The sequence below is a fragment of the Zingiber officinale genome, chromosome 3B (assembly GCF_018446385.1).
Source record: "Zingiber officinale cultivar Zhangliang chromosome 3B, Zo_v1.1, whole genome shotgun sequence".
Taxonomy (NCBI): Eukaryota; Viridiplantae; Streptophyta; class Magnoliopsida; order Zingiberales; family Zingiberaceae; genus Zingiber; species Zingiber officinale.
The window spans coordinates 101,113,478-101,131,445 of NC_055991.1; the positions used below are offsets into that span (position 1 = coordinate 101,113,478).

Genomic DNA, 17,968 nt, shown 5'->3' on the forward strand with positions numbered 1-17,968 from the left:
TCCATGTTTTTAAGAGCCTTTTCTAAAGTATCAAGTCTTGACCTCAAGACTTGATTCTCCTTCTCTAATACCTCAATTTTTGATTTGTCATTTTTCTTTGAGGTATTCCTAGGCATGTGTCTAGTTGTTTTGGGGTTTCTACCTAGGTTCTCCTTAGCCTTAGATGAGTTAATTCTAGGGTTAGCATTTCTAGAATTGTTCTTATCTAGGCTAACATGTTTGGCACCTAAGCATGTGTATCGATTTCTAATGTTATCATGCTTATCATTATTGACTAGTGCAATAAAATTTCTAGCATGCATCTTACTAGTATTGCACGAATGAGACTTAAATGATACCTTAGGGTTTGCCTTAGCTCCCCCTATAGAAGTGCTCGGTCTCTTGCCCTTGTGAGGTTGCCTCCCCCTCGGACAATGGCTCCTATAGTGTCCCCTTTGCTTGCATTGGAAGCACACGATGTGCTCCTTGCCCTTGCGTTTCGGGACTCTGGCTTCCTTGACCTTTGGCGCCGGTGGAGTCTTTCTTACCCTCTTTGGACACTTACTCTTGTAGTGCCCAATTCCCTACACTCAAAACACATTATATGCAATTTACTTGAACTTAAAGTGTTTGAGTTACCTAGGATTGAGGATGAATGGATGTTCTCTTCTTCATCCCTCCCGGAGGTAGAAGCTTCTTCTTCGTGCTCCGAACTTGAGCAAGAGGAACTCTCCTCCTCTTCTTCCTTGGATGTTGAGTAGCCCTCAACTCCCAATTTGCTCTCCATGATGTGAGCTACTTGGCTCACTAGGCTCCTCTTCATGGCTTGAAGTGGAGCTCTCCTCATGGTACTTGGCCAAGTTATCCCACAATTCCTTGGCATTGTTGTATTTACCTATCTTACACAAAATATTAGTAGGTAATGAAAATTCAATTGTTTTAGTTACCTCATTGTTGATCGTGGATTGGTGGACTTGTTCCTTCGTCCACTTGTTCTTCTCTAGAGGCTCTCCTTCTTTATCCATTGGAGGAGAAAACCCTTCTTGTACACAAAACCAGTTCAACATATTAGTCCTAAGAAAATACATCATCCTTACCTTCCAATATGTGAAGTTGTCGTTGTAGAAGGGTGGAATCGTGATGTCTTCTCCGAATTGATCCATCTCTAGCTTTGCTCCCACGGGTGTTGATCCGACGAAGAGCGTCCTCGCTCTGATACCACTTGTTAGGATCCTTTGAACGGCTAGAGAGGGGGTGTGAATAGCCGACCCAAATCGCTCGCGTTTCTTCCTACAATTAGGTTAGTGCAGCGGAAAATACAAAGAAACGAAAGAGAAGAAAAACAAACCTTAACACAAGGATGTAACGAGGTTCGGAGATTAGGGCTCCTACTCCTCGGCGTGTCCGTAAGGTGGACGAGTCCAGTCAATCCGTCGGTGGATGAGTCCCTGGAGAACCGGCTAATATAATATACTCCTTGTGGGTGGAGAAACCTCGCCACAAACGTTTGCAACAGCAAACAAAGAGTACAAGAGCAGTAAGAAAAGCAATACAATATGAATACAATAGCACTCTACCAATTGCTTGCTTTCTTGTCGACTGGAGGTGAAGCAGCAACTTCACGCGACGCCTACAACAGCAGGAAACCAGCCGGAAGCTCACGCGAAGCTCTGGCGGAGCCCAACAAAGCTCAAGCACAGCAGCACTTAGAACAGCAAGAAGGAAGAAGGAGATTTATTCGCACGTAAGATGCCTCGATCCTTTATACCGCGAAGAAAGCGAAGAAACACAGTTGTGTCGCAACGGTTAGAACCTGATCGGTCTGCACCGATCAGCCCAGGCGCATGAGGCTTCGCTTGTCACCGATCGGTCCCGCATCGATCGGTGTCGCGATCAAGCCCGATCGGTCGTGGACCGATCGGAACCTCCTGATCGGTCCATAGACCGATCAGCTCATCCCAGACCATCCAGTCGCGATCAGAGAGTCAGCGAGTTGGATCGGTCCGCCGACCGATCCACGGTTTTCTCGCGAGGTTCCCGATCGGTCTCCGCATCGATCAGATTGCAACTCGCGAGCCATCGATCGATTCGATCGGTCACCGCACCGATCGTGGCAAACGCAGATACCGGATCGGCCACGGCACCGATCCAACTCCTCGGTTTAGAGTGCCCTCTCTAACCTAGTTCGGAGAACGAGCTACCGAGCCCTCTCCGACTCCATATGCCAAGCTTCACTCACTTGGACTTCTCAACACCGGATGTCCGATCACCCTTGATCCATCCGGATTTTCCTTGCCCGGCTTCACTCACGGGACTTTCCACCACTCACCAGGATTTCACACCGCCTAACATCCCAGCTAGGACTTTCTCATTCACCTAGCTTCACTCACTAGGATTTTCACCGCTTCACTCACCGATTTCCAATCTCGGCTTCACTCACTGACTTTTACATGCGGCTTCACTCACCAGACTTTCCTTGCCTCGGCTTCACTCACCAGACTTCCAACCGCCTAACATCCCTAGGATCCCGCTTCACTCACTGGGACTTTCCAACCGCCTAACATCCCAGTTAGGACTTTCCACGCCGGCTTCACTACTGAGACTTCTCCGTGCCAAGTCTTCATACTTGGACTTTTCCTGCCAAGTCTCCATACTTGGACTTTTGCCAAGCTCGCTTGGACTTTTCCGATGCCAAGTCTCCATACTTGGACTTTTCCTGCCAAGCTCCCTGCTTGACTTTTCGCCAAGTCTCCATACTTGACTTTTCGCCAAGCTCCCTGCTTGGACTTTTCCAGTGCCAAGTCTCCATACTTGGACTTTTCCAGTGCCAAGCTCCCTGCTTGGACTTTTCCGTTGCCAAGTCTCCATACTTGGACTTTTTCCCGAATCAGGTCAACCAGGTCAACCTTGACCTACGGTTGCACCAATAATCTCCCAAACATCTATTCTTGTCCCATATCAAGAATAGAACTCTCTCACGAGTGTCAAACATCAACATGCAACACAACTAGGTCAACCTTGACCTAAGGTTGCACCGACAATCTTCCCAAGTCAAACATCAAAATACAACTCGAGTCAAGTCAACTCGAGTCGGGTCAACCAGGTCAACCTTGACCTAAGGTTGCACCAACATCTCCCTTCATAGATCTCCGTCGATGCTACTCCTTTCAACGCGGCAAACCCTCCAGCCTCTCTAGTCTCCTGTCATCGTTCCCTGCCAGTGCCTCCCTTCCAAGTTTGATCTTTGCCCCGTGCCTCTATAGTCTCCCGTCGATATTGTTGGCCTGCACATCTTACAATCCTCGTATGTCATCAACGCTTGCTCCCATCGTCAGTGAGGTGAGCCATATTTTAAATTTTTGTTTGTGTCAATTTCTCTCTTCTCTTTTTCTTCCTGGATTCATGAATTTTATTTCAAAAAATATTACCTTATTTTGTTTCATTTTCAAATACAAATGATATTTTGCTGGTATCTGTCTTTTGAGATGATCTGATGCTTATGAATTATGATGCTATCTATTTTTAGCTTCTTTTGAGATGATCTAATACTTATGAATTATGATGCGATCTATTTTTGGCTTCTTTTGAGATGATCTGATGCTTATGAATTATGATGCTATCTATTTTTGGCTTCTGTTAAGATGATCTATGCTTATGAATTATGATGCTATCTATTTTGGCTTGCTTTACAAATTCTTGTTAATGTAGGGATTATGTGGATGAGTGGACTATGATTTTTTGATGTTATGATATATCATTTCAGATGGAAAATAATGATAACGAGGTTGAGGGTGCTATGCAAACTATTCCAACTATGGGAAGTCAAGTTCTTGCATCGACAGCATCGCATTCACAAAATGAGAGTGTTCCAATTGAGGCAAACGAAGCAACTCTAAATAACACTTTAGATGTTGAAATTTCGGGTACAGATGTTGGAACAAAAAGAAAATGTAGATCTATTGCATGGGATCATTTCGAGAAAAAACTAATTGGAGGAAAATGGAAAGCGATCTGCAATGATTGTAAGAAAACCTTAGGTGGTGATACTAAGAATGGTACCAAGCATTTACTTGACCACATGAAAATATGCTTGCACAAGAAACAGAAGACCATACAACAATCTCTATTGCAGCCAGCAAAATCCAATGATGGGATAATGCAACTTGGGACATACCATTTCAACCAAGATCAAGCGAGGACAGAGCTTGCAAATATGATTATATTGCATGAGTACCCGTTATCTATGGTTGATCATGTTGGCTTTAGAAGGTACTCTCATGCATTGCAACCAATATTTAAAGTTGTTTCCCGAAACACAATCAAGACTGACATCATGAAGATATTCGAGTATGAAAGAAATAAAACAATGAAATTATTAGACTCAAATGTTAGTCGAATTGCGTTGACAACTGATATGTGGACGGCAAGTAATCAACAAAGAGGATTCATGGCCATCACTTCACACTTCATTGATGTTTCATGGAAATTACAAAGTCGGCTTGTCAGGTAAAGTTTTTTCTCTTGAACTTTATACTTGCATTTACCATTAATAATATTACTATTATCATTAAAATGCATTATATTTTTTTTACTAGGTTTATATATGTGCCGTGTCCACATACTGCTGAGGTTCTCGCAAATGCACTTGTTGATTGCCTCTTGGATTGGAACTTGGATCGTAAGTTATCTACTTTAACCGTTGATAATTGCACAACTAATGATGCTATGATTGAGCTTATTCTGGACAAGCTTCCTCCGAGTTCACTTATCTTAGAAGGAAAATTATTTCACATGCGGTGTTGTGCCCATATTTTGAATTTGGTTGTGAGGGATGGACTAGAATTAATTAGTGATAGCATTGAAACAATTCGTTATAGTGTCGCATTTTGGACAGCAACACCAAAAGAGATGAAAAATTTATTGAAACAGCTCGACAATTGAAGGTTCCAAGCACAAAGAAACTAGAACTTGATTGCAAAACACGATGGAACTCTACATATTTAATGCTTAACACTGTATTGGAATATGAAGCTGTGTTTGCTCGTTTGAAACAACGTGAAACTTTATATAAAAGAGTTCCCACACAAGAAGATTGGTCAAAAGTGAGAGAGATTTCTTCTAAATTGGAGATGTTTTTTGATGCCACAGAGTTATTTTCGGGGACCAAGTATCCCACTATAAATCTTTTCTTCTCTACTATTTGTGATATTAAGTTGGCAATTGGTGATTGGCTTCTCTCGGATGATAATGTGGTGAAAACAATGGCAACAAATATGAAAGTAAAGTTTGAAAAATATTGGGATGTAATGAATTGTTTATTGGCAATTGGGAGTATTTTAGATCCAAGGTACAAGATGAAGACAGTTCAATTCTATTATCCTCTTGTTTATGGTGATATGTCTTCTTATGAGATTGAAAAACTAAAGAAAAAGTTGTGTGACATGGTTGAAGAGTATGAGAAGAAATCCAAACAATCACAGAAAGTGAAAAATTCACAATCGTCTTCTTCTTTAAGGCCTCCACTTCCTAAGTGTGGTACTTATGCTGATAAATTTGAGATGTTCATGGATTCTAATAATAGTACTGAACATGAGAAGTCGGACTTGGATTATTATTTAGAAGAGTCTCTTTTGCCAAGAACAAGTGAGTTTGATATCTTATGTTGGTGGAAGACAAATGGGATTAAATATCCCATTTTGCATGATATTGCTAAGGATGTGTTGGCCATTCCCGTGATGACCGTTGCTTCCGAATCAACATTCAGTACTAGTGGGAGAATTTTAAATGCTCATCGTAGTAGACTTCATTCTAAAACTGTTGAAGCTTTGATGTGTGCTCGAGATTGGTTATGGAGTGAAATTCAAGGTATTAAATAGTTTTCAAATGAAATTGTTTCTATTTCTTTATCGGTTTTCATTATAATATTTGTTATTCATTTTATCTTATTAGATTCTACAATTTCAATTGATCAAAAGTTTGATAATGATGCTGATATAGAGGTAAGTTATTTTTATTATTGTATTAAAGTGTTTAAAATTTAATTAATATTTTTTCTATATGTCTTATTATTTTGTAGGAGCCAGAGTCGTCACGCACAATTACAGATAGTAACTCCATAGAATGTTAGAATTTAATGTGATGGTAAATTTAATGTGATGGTCATAGATAGTAACTCTATAATCTATATGTCTTTTTTTCTATTTGCTTTTGTTGGACAATGTGATAGTTTCTGTTATTTGCTTTTATTGGATAATATGATAAATTTAATCTCATTCAAATTCCTTGTCAACATTTATGCAGAAATAGATTTCAAAAACTGGATCATATTAAGGACTCCAATGAAGCTCTTACCCCCACATAGCGAGGATACTTTAGTTTGCTTGAATACCAAGTGGTTCCCAAGTAAGTGCCTTCATTTTCGATCCCATAGGGTTTCATGTACAGGTACTAACCATAGTACTTAATTCATATTGTTAGAAATCAGCATGTTAAAAGGGAGTGAGTGAAATGGAGAAATGATACTTTATCTCTTAGTTATACATTGCTATGTGAAATTTGTTAACCATTCTTAAATATCATCTAATCTCTAACAACGTTGGATATGGGTGATTATATTAGAAATATACATGCTAAAAGAAGAAAGTGAGAACAAGAAGTATTGCTACACTGCAAATATTGCTATAGCATGCATCCTCCAATTGCGGGATAAATTCATAATTATCGCATTTCTGTTGTAATGATGAAAGCATAAATTATGACAGCATGTATACGAAACCACAGGCAATAGTTCTGGCTCTGCATTAGTTCTAAAACAGTTCACAAAAACTTACAATTAAAAATTAGTAAAAAGCTTACAACGAAAGGTTATCAGTAAGAGTTGTAGCTAATCTACACAATCATTACAGATCCCTCGTTCTAAACAAAACTTGGACCAAATGCTGCATTTGTTGGTGTCTGACCAACAGAGTTCAACATCTGAATACACCACAACTTCATCCTCCCTTCTGCTGAAGCTTCCTTCTCTTAAACCTGTCAGTCAACAATCAACAAACCTCTAGAATAACATTTGATGTGTTAACAAGCAAATATGTCAAGTTCATTAGAAAGTTACCAGGGCCATTTTTTCCATTAAATGAAAACTTCTTTTTTTTCTTTGACTGATCAACAGATGTAGGTAGTGTTTTCTAATGATTCTTCTTACCACCTAACGGTTTGATTTTCTTACCTGCATGTCTACAAGCATTTTTAATACTTGTATTAGATTCTTTAATTTTCTTAACTGCAGCATATACTTTAAACTGATTCACAAATTTAAAGTAATTCTAGCAGATATAATTTGCTTTAAAATGCAGATATAGTTTTGCTATTTAATTCTCTTCCTGTAACTATCAAAACATAGTGAAACTAATTCTTATTCTAACTGCTTTCAAATACTTGTGCCTTTCTTGTTGTGATTTTCCTCCTATTTACTCATTGAATTTTCCTTGTTTTGCACTCGGTTATTTACTCACTCTTGACTCATTGCTGTTCAGATTAACATGGAGACAATAGTTCAAAAGAGAACTTGTGACTTGTGAGTATCGCGGGCGAGTTGTGATGTCGTTATTCTTGCAAGGAAATAACTCTTGTTTTAGACAGTTTCATCAATACTTTTGTGATATTACTGTTGTGAATTGGTGGTGTATTTTGCGATAGACAGTTTCATCGATACTTTTGTGAAATTACTATTGTGAATTGGTAGTTTTTTGAGAATCTATCGCATTGCTGTATTATTTATTTTCTTTTGATTATACAATAGAATGAATAGAATATAATGAAAGTAAATTGATATAGTAATTTTTTCTAAAATCGGGGATGGGGTCGGGGACGGGGCGGGGATTGGATTCCCCGATAAAAAAATCGGGGGCGGGGGCGGGGGCGGGGATGGGAATTTAATCCCCGTGGGGCCGGGTTCGGGGATTCCCCGATTAGAAAAAATCGGGTATGGGGCGGGGATGGGGGCGGGGATAAAATTCGGGGACGGGGATGGGGATGATAAACCCGTCCCCGCCCCGACCCATTGCCATTCCTAAGTCTGTGTTGCAGGTCCGCACGGAGTCCACAGGAGGTTAGCACGAGCATCACATTTCCAACTTTCCGTCTCTTCGACTTTCGGACAGGATTACCCATGATAACCAACTGCCTCAGTCGCTAACCATTCAAAAGCGTTAATTCTGCACAGAAGATCCATGTTATTTACCTTAGCCTCTTGCATTTCAACTCCTGAGTCAAAACATACCAAGGTTTATGTTGCTAAATCAAGTTTACCCATTATTTAGGGAGCACACCAAACTTCAAACGGATTGATCAAAGAGAGCATCATTTGAGGCAGCTATCATAATAGGCTCCTTAGGTGTACAACCGTCTTTTAATCATCGTGAAGAACAAGACGATAGTGGTGGTGGTGGTGGTGGTGGTGTCAAAGCAACCTCGGGCATGTAGAGGAACGCAACCATGGCTATAGGCTCCTCGTCTGCTGACAGTTGGTGGGGAGAGCGAAGGATTGTCATATGTAGGATCGAGAGAAATGCAGAAGAGGATGAATATAGAGCACGTTGATTATGCATTTAAAAATCATTTTTCTCTTTTTCAAAGTGTACAACGGAAATGTAAACAAAAAGTAAGATAACACTTTTAATTTTATTTGAATCATAGCCTCAGGCTGCTAGTCTAAGAATAACAATTGTTAATTATTTCGATTGAACAATCCACTATTAATCTCATTCTTCAAAGAAAGAGATTCGTCTGAAGAAGGATAACAAATTTACCATTCATTAGAGTTTAAAGCACAAAGATGAACTTGTAATAAATAAATATATTGACAAAAAGAATTTTGGAGGGTTGCTTCATTGTCGAAGTAGCACAACGACATTGCATCAAGATTTCAGAGCAGAATGAGAATGACAAGGCGTAAGCAATTGATGTCGAAACCTTTGGTCGAGTATTTCTTTTATAGGTCTAGATCTATCTATCGATCGCCTCAATAATTGGATCCAGATCCAATTTATCGGTCTATAAATCTACAGGATCAATCTACCGATCCATCCCTCGACTAGTATCTGTTAAATACATGAATGGAGAAGAAATGGAAGAGGAAAGAGACTCCATTGTGAATGGAATTTTAGTCCCACATTGAAAATTTCAAAGTATTTTTGTTAGTTTATATTGATTCACATACATTGAGGATGTGAACAAATGCATAGGGAGAGGCTCTGTCTCACGCGTGAGTGTACAGGGGGTGCAAATCCAGGCTTCATATTGCACTAAACCAAGTTGACTCGTGTGCGAACGCGACCTGCGCACGCGACGCAAATGCCGGCCCGATCGGGGTAAAATTTGCCCAAGTGGAACAACCAACATTCATTTTGCCACGTAGATCTTTTGCTGCTAAGGAGGCTCCGATCATAAGCAGAGAAGTCCATTTTTTTTCCTCCTCCTTTGTCGTGCATCTCCTGCTCGGCAGAGTGCTCGTGGTAGCATTCGGGTACCATTCAGCTCGTCATGACCACCAGTGCTTGGTCGGATTCACAGTCGGTCGTTGTATCCTGGGAAACAGATGACCCTTGTAAGCCTCGAAGCACAGCTGGAGGTGGGTGAATCTGTTTCAAGAAAACTGCGACTCGTAGACCTCGGTCAGCTCGCCCGGTTGGTCTCTTTGTCAGATCGACAGACTTCTCTGACCGCTCGGGATCTTCGTCCGGTCGGCCAGTCATTTTGACAGCCCGACCTGTCTGCTTCACTCGACCGATCTCTCTGACAGTCCGACCTGTCTGCTCGACCTGGCAGACCTCTCTGTCCGCCCGATTTGTCTACTCGACCCGACCGACCTCTCTTGCTCGGCTTGTCTGCCTCGTCCGACCGGCCTCTCTTGTTAGGGCTGTTAGCCTCGTCCGACCCGCCTATTTGCTCGGGCGCTCTGCTCACTCAATCACTCTGAGGTTGACACTTGGATAAAAATCAGCCCCTGCTAGCAGCCTGAGATCATTTGCTCAGGTCAGCTCAACTGTAAGTTGAATTTAAATTCTGTGTAATATTTTAAATTCAACTAAGTCCCCTAAAAATCTTCGGCAACAGATTATTTGTATTCCAACAATCTTGAAACAGATTCGCTTCTGTTGAAATGGCCACAGAACGAAATGTTGAGGTGCAACAGACTCAACACATGCATGCCCCCTTCGCCCCGATTGGAACTGTGTCAATCAACCACGGTGGAAAGCCAGAGAAGTTCAGTGGACTGAACTTCAAGAGGTGGCAGCAGAAGATGCTCTTCTACTTGACCACGCTCAACCTGGCTCGGATCTTAACCAAAGACCCTCCCAAGTGTGATGAGGATGATGATGCGTAGACCATCAGTACAGTGGAGGCATGGACTCATTCTGAGTTCCTCTTTCGAAACTACATCCTCAACTACCTTGCCGACTCACTGTACGCTGTGTATAGCATGAAGAAAACGGCTAAGGAGCTATGGGAGTCCCTGGACAAGAAATACAAGACGGAGGATGTAGGGGCAAAGAAGTTCATCGTGAGCCAATTCCTGGACTACAAGATGGTTGATTCCAAGACGGTGATCAGTCAAGTCCAAGAGCTTTAGGTGATCTTGCACGAGATCCACTCAGAAGGGATGGTTCTGAGTGAAACCTTCCAGGTGGCTGCTATCATTGAAAAGCTGCCTCCCGGCTAGAAGGTCTTCAAGAACTACCTGAAGCACAAATGGAAGGAAATGAATGTGGAGGAACTCATTGTTTGACTTCGCATCGAAAAAGACAACAAGAGTTCAGAGAGAAAACTGTTCTCTCAGGCTACTGTGAAAGCCAACGTGGTCGAGCACGGTCAAAGCTCGAAATGGAATAACCCTAAGTCTTCCAAGATGGGACCCAAAGGAGGCATTAGTAAGAAGAAGTTCTCTGGGAAGTGCTTCAACTGTGACAAGGTGGGTCACAAATCTTCGGAGTGCAGAAAGTCAAAGAAGAAGCAAGATGCCAACCTGAACGAGGGACCAGAAATGGACGACCACTACGCAGTGGTCTCAGAACTGAACCTGGTCGATTCAAACCCGCGACAATGGTGGATTGATACTGGAGCCACCAGACATGTGTGCTGTAACAAGGAGCTGTTCCACAACTTTGAAGAAGTCACTGGAGACAAACTGTTCATGGGGAACTCAGCAACCTTGGATATAATGAGCCAAGGAAAGGTGGTGCTGAAGATGACCTCGGGCAAGGACTTTACTCTGAGTAATGTGCTGTATGTTCTGGAGATTCGGAAGAATCTAGTGTCCGGATCACTGCTAAGCAAGCATGACTTTTGCATTGTTTTTTAGTCGGACAAAGTTGTATTGTCCAAAAATGGAGTGTTTGTAAGAAGGGGCTATGTATCTGATGGGTTGTTTAAACTTAATGTAATGGTGATTAGGCCTAAGATAAATAAAACTGAAAGCTCTTCCACTTATATACTTGAGTCTTCGTATTTGTGGCATGGTAGACTAGGACATGTTAACTACAATGTTTTGCGTAGATTAATTAATATGCAAAGCATACCTACATTCCACCTTGACCCAAAACACAAGTGTGAGATTTGTGTTGACGCGAAAATGACAAGGTCATCCTTTCAACATATTGAAAGAAGTAACGAATCACTTGACCTAATCCACACTTATGTGTGCGACCTAAAAGGTACGCCAACACGTGGTGGTAATAAATACTTTATCACTTTTATAGATGATAACACAAAATAATGTTATGCGTATCTTCTTAAAAGTAAGGATGAAGCTATAGAGAAATTTGCTCTCTATAAGACTGAGGTTGAAAACCAACTTAATAGAAAAATTAAGGTGGTTCAAAATGATCGAGGCGGTGAATATGTATCACTGTTTGCTGAGTTGTGTGCTGAACATGGCATCAGACACAAAACAACGGCTCCTTATACTCCTCAGCAAAATGGAGTTGTTGAGCGAAAGAATCGAACTCTAAAGGAGATGATGAATGCTCTTCTATTGAGCTTTAGATTGCCAGAGCCCATGTGGGGGGAAGCTGTGTTAACAGTGAATTACCTTTTAAATAAGGTGCCCCAGAAGAAAATAGATAAGAGCCCTTATGAGTTGTGGAATGAAAGACAACCGTCCTACAAATATTTATGAATGTGAGGGTGTCTTGCCAAAGTGTTGGTGCTTGATCCGAAAATGATTAAGATAGGACTAAAGACTATTGATTGCATATTTATTGGATATGCACAAAACAAACTGCGTATAGATTTTGTGTGAGTCACACATATCGGAGATACACAAGAACTCGATAATCGAATAGAGAAATGCCTTGTTCTTTGAGCATGTGTTTCCGTATAAGACCCGAGAGGATGCTAGCTCCTCAAAACGGGCAAATGAAACACAAGGCCAAGAAGAAGATAATGATGATGAGGAACCTATGGAGGTTGAGCCTAGACGGAGCAAAAGAGAGAGTTCGGGTAGAAAAATCCTATGGATCGGATTTTATCACTTTCGTGTTGAAGAGTGAGCCCCGAAGTTACTCAGAAGCTGTAGGCTCTTCTGATGGACCTCACTGGAGAGAGGCAATTGCATCTGAGATAAAATCTATCTTACAAAATCACACTTGGGAACTTGTGGATCTTCCTTCGGGAAGTAAACCATTAGGTTGCAAGTGGATTTTCAAGAAGAAAATGAAGTCAGATGGCATGATTGATAAGTATAAGGCCAGACTGGTAATAAAAGGATATCGACAACGAGAGGCCTCGATTACTTTGACACGTATTCTCTGGTGTCGAGAATAACTTCCATTAGAGTACTGTTGGCTATCGTCGCTCTATGAAATTTCGAAATATATCAAATGGATGTAAAAACTGTCTTTCTAAATGGGGATTTAGAAGAGGAGATCTACATAGAGCAACCTGAGGGGTTTTCTGTACTAGGACAGGAAAACAAGGTTTATAGATTGGTGAAGTCATTATATGGCTTGAAACAAGCACCAAAGCAATGACATGAAAAATTTGATAATGCCATGAAGGAATATGGATTCAAGATCAATGAATGTGATAAATGTATCTACATGAAAGCCACAGAGAGTGACTATGTCATCTTGTGCCTCTACGTAGATGACATATTTATCATTAAAAGTAATGATAAGATAATATAATCCACAAAAGGTATGTTGAGCTTAAGATTTGATATGAAAGACATGGGCCTAGCTGATGTGATTCTAGGAATCAAAAATTTTAGAACAACAGAATGACTTGTTCTTAATCAGTCACATTACGTGGACAAAATTCTTGAGAAATTCACCAAGAGTGATATTGCGTTGGCACGAACGCCGATAGATACGAGTCAACATCTATCGAAAAATCGAGGTGATTGGAAGTTTGATATACTTGATGAGTTGTACACGACCAAACTTGACCTACGCAGTAAGCAAACTGAGTAAATACACGAATAATCCCGGCGTTGAGCACTGGAAAGGGATAGCAAGAGTACTGAGGTACTTGAGGTATACTCGTGAATATGGACTGCACTATACAAGATATCCTGTTGTGATCGAAGGATACAACGATGCAAGTTGGATATCTGATATAAAAGACTCTATGTCTACGATTCTGTAGAATAATATGGCAATTCTGTGCCAATTTGGGAAATAAATTGTAACCAGCTAGAGTTACTGAAACCTGTAAAGCCTTTGAGTATGCATTGATAGGGATCTTAAGAAGCAAGATGAAGAAATATTGAGATTTGTAGTGGTTAAACAGGGCAAAGTTGATACAAAGTCAAAAACTTTCTATAAGGATCCAGATTTGCAGCTAGCTGTGCTACATTGTATGAGATTTGCCATTGAACAGAAATGAAATTTAGTTTTGATTAAGATCAAGTGCAAAAGAATAATTTCGAAATTTAAGACTGGGTTCTGAATTTTTGAAATGTTTCAGCTGGTTTCTGCAGTAGGCAAACTCTGAAAAATTGTGAGTGCAGATTTTCTAAATTGAATCATGAATCTGAATTCATGAGTTTAATCTCATGCTTCTTTGATTCCTGAAATTACCTAACCGGATTAGTATAGAATTGTCAAGCTATTTCACACAATATCTATGCTTTGCAGTTAGTCCTTCCTTTTATCAGCAGCAAAAGATTTTGAAAACTATACTTGATGTATCAACCTTGACATGCCGCGTGCCAAGTTTTTGTGACAAGTTTCTGATAAGTGGAAAGACCAAGTGAAGTTCTTCCACAGATTCCAGTATTTCTGAATTTAGGAATATGTTTGATGATTGTAGCTGAATTCCAGAATCCAGATTTGTTTGTGTCAAGTCTTGGTTATTAACTTTTAATTAGTAAGAGGTCAAAGTGAAGTTGATGATCTTCCATTACCATTTGGTGTTCTAGTCTCTTCAAACTTTACATGATTTTAAGCAAGCAACTATAATGGATGTGGATTCTGAAATTGAATTTGGAAGTTGAGTGCTGACATTGAATTGTAGGAATGAACCAGCTCAGCAACCCTTTACTTACTGTAGAGAAAGAAACAAGAACCAATTACACTCAAGGTCATTGATTGAACAAATCAAGCTGTGAAAGAATGTATCAACTTTGTTAGTATTAGCCCTAGTACCAATTATGAGATGATTGTAAAGGGCTCATTTTGTATCATATTTCATTATTAATAAAGACAAAGTTGGTTATTATATTACTTCAATTCAGTGTCGAATAAATAAGTATAATAATGTCCTAGAGTAGGAGGTTCTAATCTACAACATATCAATTGGTTGAATTGATAGTGAGATATTGTAGATATACATAGAACACTACTCTTAACTATTCCTAGTCAAACATTAATATGCAAGGACAATATTAATGTGTTGAGACTAGCATGTAGGTCAACGGATGACTTAATCTCACAAGTCATGGATATAAGATATCAGGTTGACACATGAGTATATATTAGAGAATATATACTGAATGACTCGCCATGAGAATATTTCATAGATCGTTATATGAGTGTCATAAATATTCTCATGTGACTATTGGTATGAATAGTTCTTAGACCTGAAGTCACTACGGTTCCCTACATAAGGAGTTATATACTTTGGTATCGTCAAATGTCACCCGTAATAGGGTGGACTATAAAGTCGATCACTGGGTATGCAATAAATTATGCGGAGGGATGTGAGTGATGTAGATGGGATCTATCCCTTCCATATGACGGAAGCGATATCTGTGGGCCCCTTGATTAGTAGGACACAAGAAAGCATGACCATACGTAAATGAGTCAATATGAGATATTGAACTCATTTGTTTGAGTGTGTCTACTTGGAGATCAAGAAACACAAAGATTGATAAGAGGATGACACGGTCTATGCCTCATTGATCAATCTAGATATCAAGGATAGAGGGACCAAGTCATACAAGATAATAGCCATGAAAATATTAAGTCAGATCTCGACATTCTTGTCACTTGGGTAGCAATAATGTCTTGTTAGATGTCACTCATTACTTATGTATTTAAATGTTGATTTGGATACATTGCCAATGTTACAAGAACCTATTGGGTCACACATAAAGAACAAGTCAATGGAGATGGATTCATATGATGAATCATTGGATTAAGTCTAATTCAAATTGGACTCATTGAGTAAGACTCAATTAAATCCATCTATTGGATTGTGTCCAATTCAAATTAGACTCATTGAATCAATTAGATTGATGATTAATGAGTTGGACTCATTATATGATTTCATGAATTATTTGATGATTAATGAGTTGGACTCATTATATGATTTCATGAATTTGAATTCATGAAGAAAGAGGAGTGTACAACTTGAATTACTCATGCATTGGATGCACTGGATGAAGAGTGAACAATTTGAATTGCTCATGCATTGCATGCATAGGATGTATTAGATTCATTGGATGAAGACAAATATTAATGTCAATCAAGGCAATTGACATTAAGGCATGAGGCAATTTCATGAATCTACAAAAGGAAGTTTTTGGATTCATTTTCATGATGAATTTTTGGTGTTCTTGCTCTTCTTCCTCCTCCTCTTTTCCACTTGTCGAAACTTCCAAGAAGGGTTGCTAGCACAACCTTTGGTTGTTTCATTCTCCACTTTGTGAGTTTGTGAGACAAATGAGACTTGTTCGTGTGGATACCATAGAGGCACGGCCACTTGATCGCGCGAAGATCTGCATCTAAAGAAACGTTGCTGTCGGGATTGCGAAGGGCACGCAACAAAGGTATAACTTTCTCATGTAGAAAATTAGTACTTAGTATATGCTTTCCTTTCGCATGGATATTTTGGAAAGGAACTAGATGTTTTCCGCTGCGCTTTCACTTGTTTAGCGCCCTAGTTCCTTACAAACTAAGTCTCTAGTGTGCCAAGTTTTTGTTGTACGTTTCTGGAATTGATGAAGTGCAGGAAAATGAATGTAAGAATTGGGAGATGTTAATAGTGGTTATTAATCTCGTTTTAGTTCCCTACCTGTGTAAAGTGGATACATCTTTTTAAAAGGTTGAGGGAACAAGTACGAGCACAAGAGCATGTAACTTCAATGAATCCAGAATCTGAACTTTGAAGTGTAACAGTAAAGAAATAAAAAAAGTGGCAAATAAAAAGAGTATCAAGTGTGAAAATAGAGTATCAAGAATTTTGGATTGTCATCAAATTGAAGGAGAGGTTAGCTTGATCTTTTGAATTGGTAACGACAAATGATATTCATCTCTTTTCACATCAAATTGGTCAACTCATCAAGTATATTCCTCCAATACTCTCATCTTCTCATTTTCTTCATTAAATTCTTTTCTTTTACCTATTTCATTTACTTTAATTGGTCTTCTTGATTTCATCTAAATTCTTGATGATAAAATCCTTTTGATTCATGTATGTTATATTTTATAGTGGTGGAGAATTAGGAAATAAGCAAGCTTATGGTAGTGAAATGTTGTGAATTGCATTGAGTGAGCTCCACTTATACATGTTTGAGTGTGAGAGATAGAATAGGTGAATACCTAATGAGATTGCAACTTGCTTAATTTTTCAATTGGATTGAAACTACCAAACCTACTAATTATTGTTTGGATTGTATTCATGATTGTTTGTGATCTTTAGATGACCTTAGTTAATTACCTTTTACCATCTTCTAGGTACTGCTAGGGGATTATTGTGGAGATGATTTTTAGGTTTTTTTTCTTGACTTGAACGGGATATCCAAGACTAAGTATGAGGGATTTGATAACCATGATTTTGGCTATATTATCTTGATTCATAATTCGAGTTTTTAATGATATTTTCATAGATTGAATTCATATTTACATCACATTTCATAATTGCATTTGATCTTAGATTTAATTACAAATTAGCCTATAATCGTGGTATTTGATGCTAATATTTTGATATTTTCTTTATAGGCACCAAAAGAGTCATGGACCCGATCAGATCAGACCACATTTACAATCAAATCTAGGGCTAAACAAGATGATCAAGCCTTGGAGCGATTTGGACCGTCTATTGAATATTGGAGAGATCTGAACCATCCGTCAAGGATCTAGTCCATCCAAGCTAAGAGGAAATACATCACAACCATTGATGAAGACCCAGAAGCTTTTGATCCAGATCTAAGAAGCTCTCACTGTTGATCAAGACTTGAAGCAATTTGGACCGTCCGATCAGATGTGAGGTTGATTTAAATTGCGCGAGAAGCTACAATGTTCCCTGAGCTTGGCATCCTCGCAATTTTAGCACTGTTCACCCTTCTTCTTCAGCGACGCCGAAGCCTCCCATTCCACTTCCAGATCTGAGAATCAAATCTCTCCATCTCCGGTGAGCCTACAACGATCCAGCGACTAGCAATCAAAGGATAGAGCATGAATTGAGGGTGCTCCCCGTTCGTGGTCATGATTCCAGCGAACGACAACCAAGCACAGTTCTGAAGGTGTTCCCCGATCTGGTGCTGCCA

General features: G+C 39.6%; 1 protein-coding gene across 1 annotated transcript; it reads left to right on the forward strand.

Annotated features, from left to right (window-relative positions):
* The first annotated feature begins 3,742 nt into the window (after positions 1-3,742).
* On the forward strand, positions 3,743-6,106 carry LOC122055067 (zinc finger BED domain-containing protein RICESLEEPER 2-like). The gene is made up of 5 exons (XM_042616465.1): positions 3,743-4,485; positions 4,575-4,775; positions 4,874-5,844; positions 5,929-5,978; positions 6,056-6,106. The coding sequence occupies exons 1-5, from the start codon at positions 3,743-3,745 to the stop codon at positions 6,104-6,106; spliced, it is 2,016 nt and encodes a 671-aa protein (XP_042472399.1).
* Positions 6,107-17,968: the final 11,862 nt, after the last annotated feature.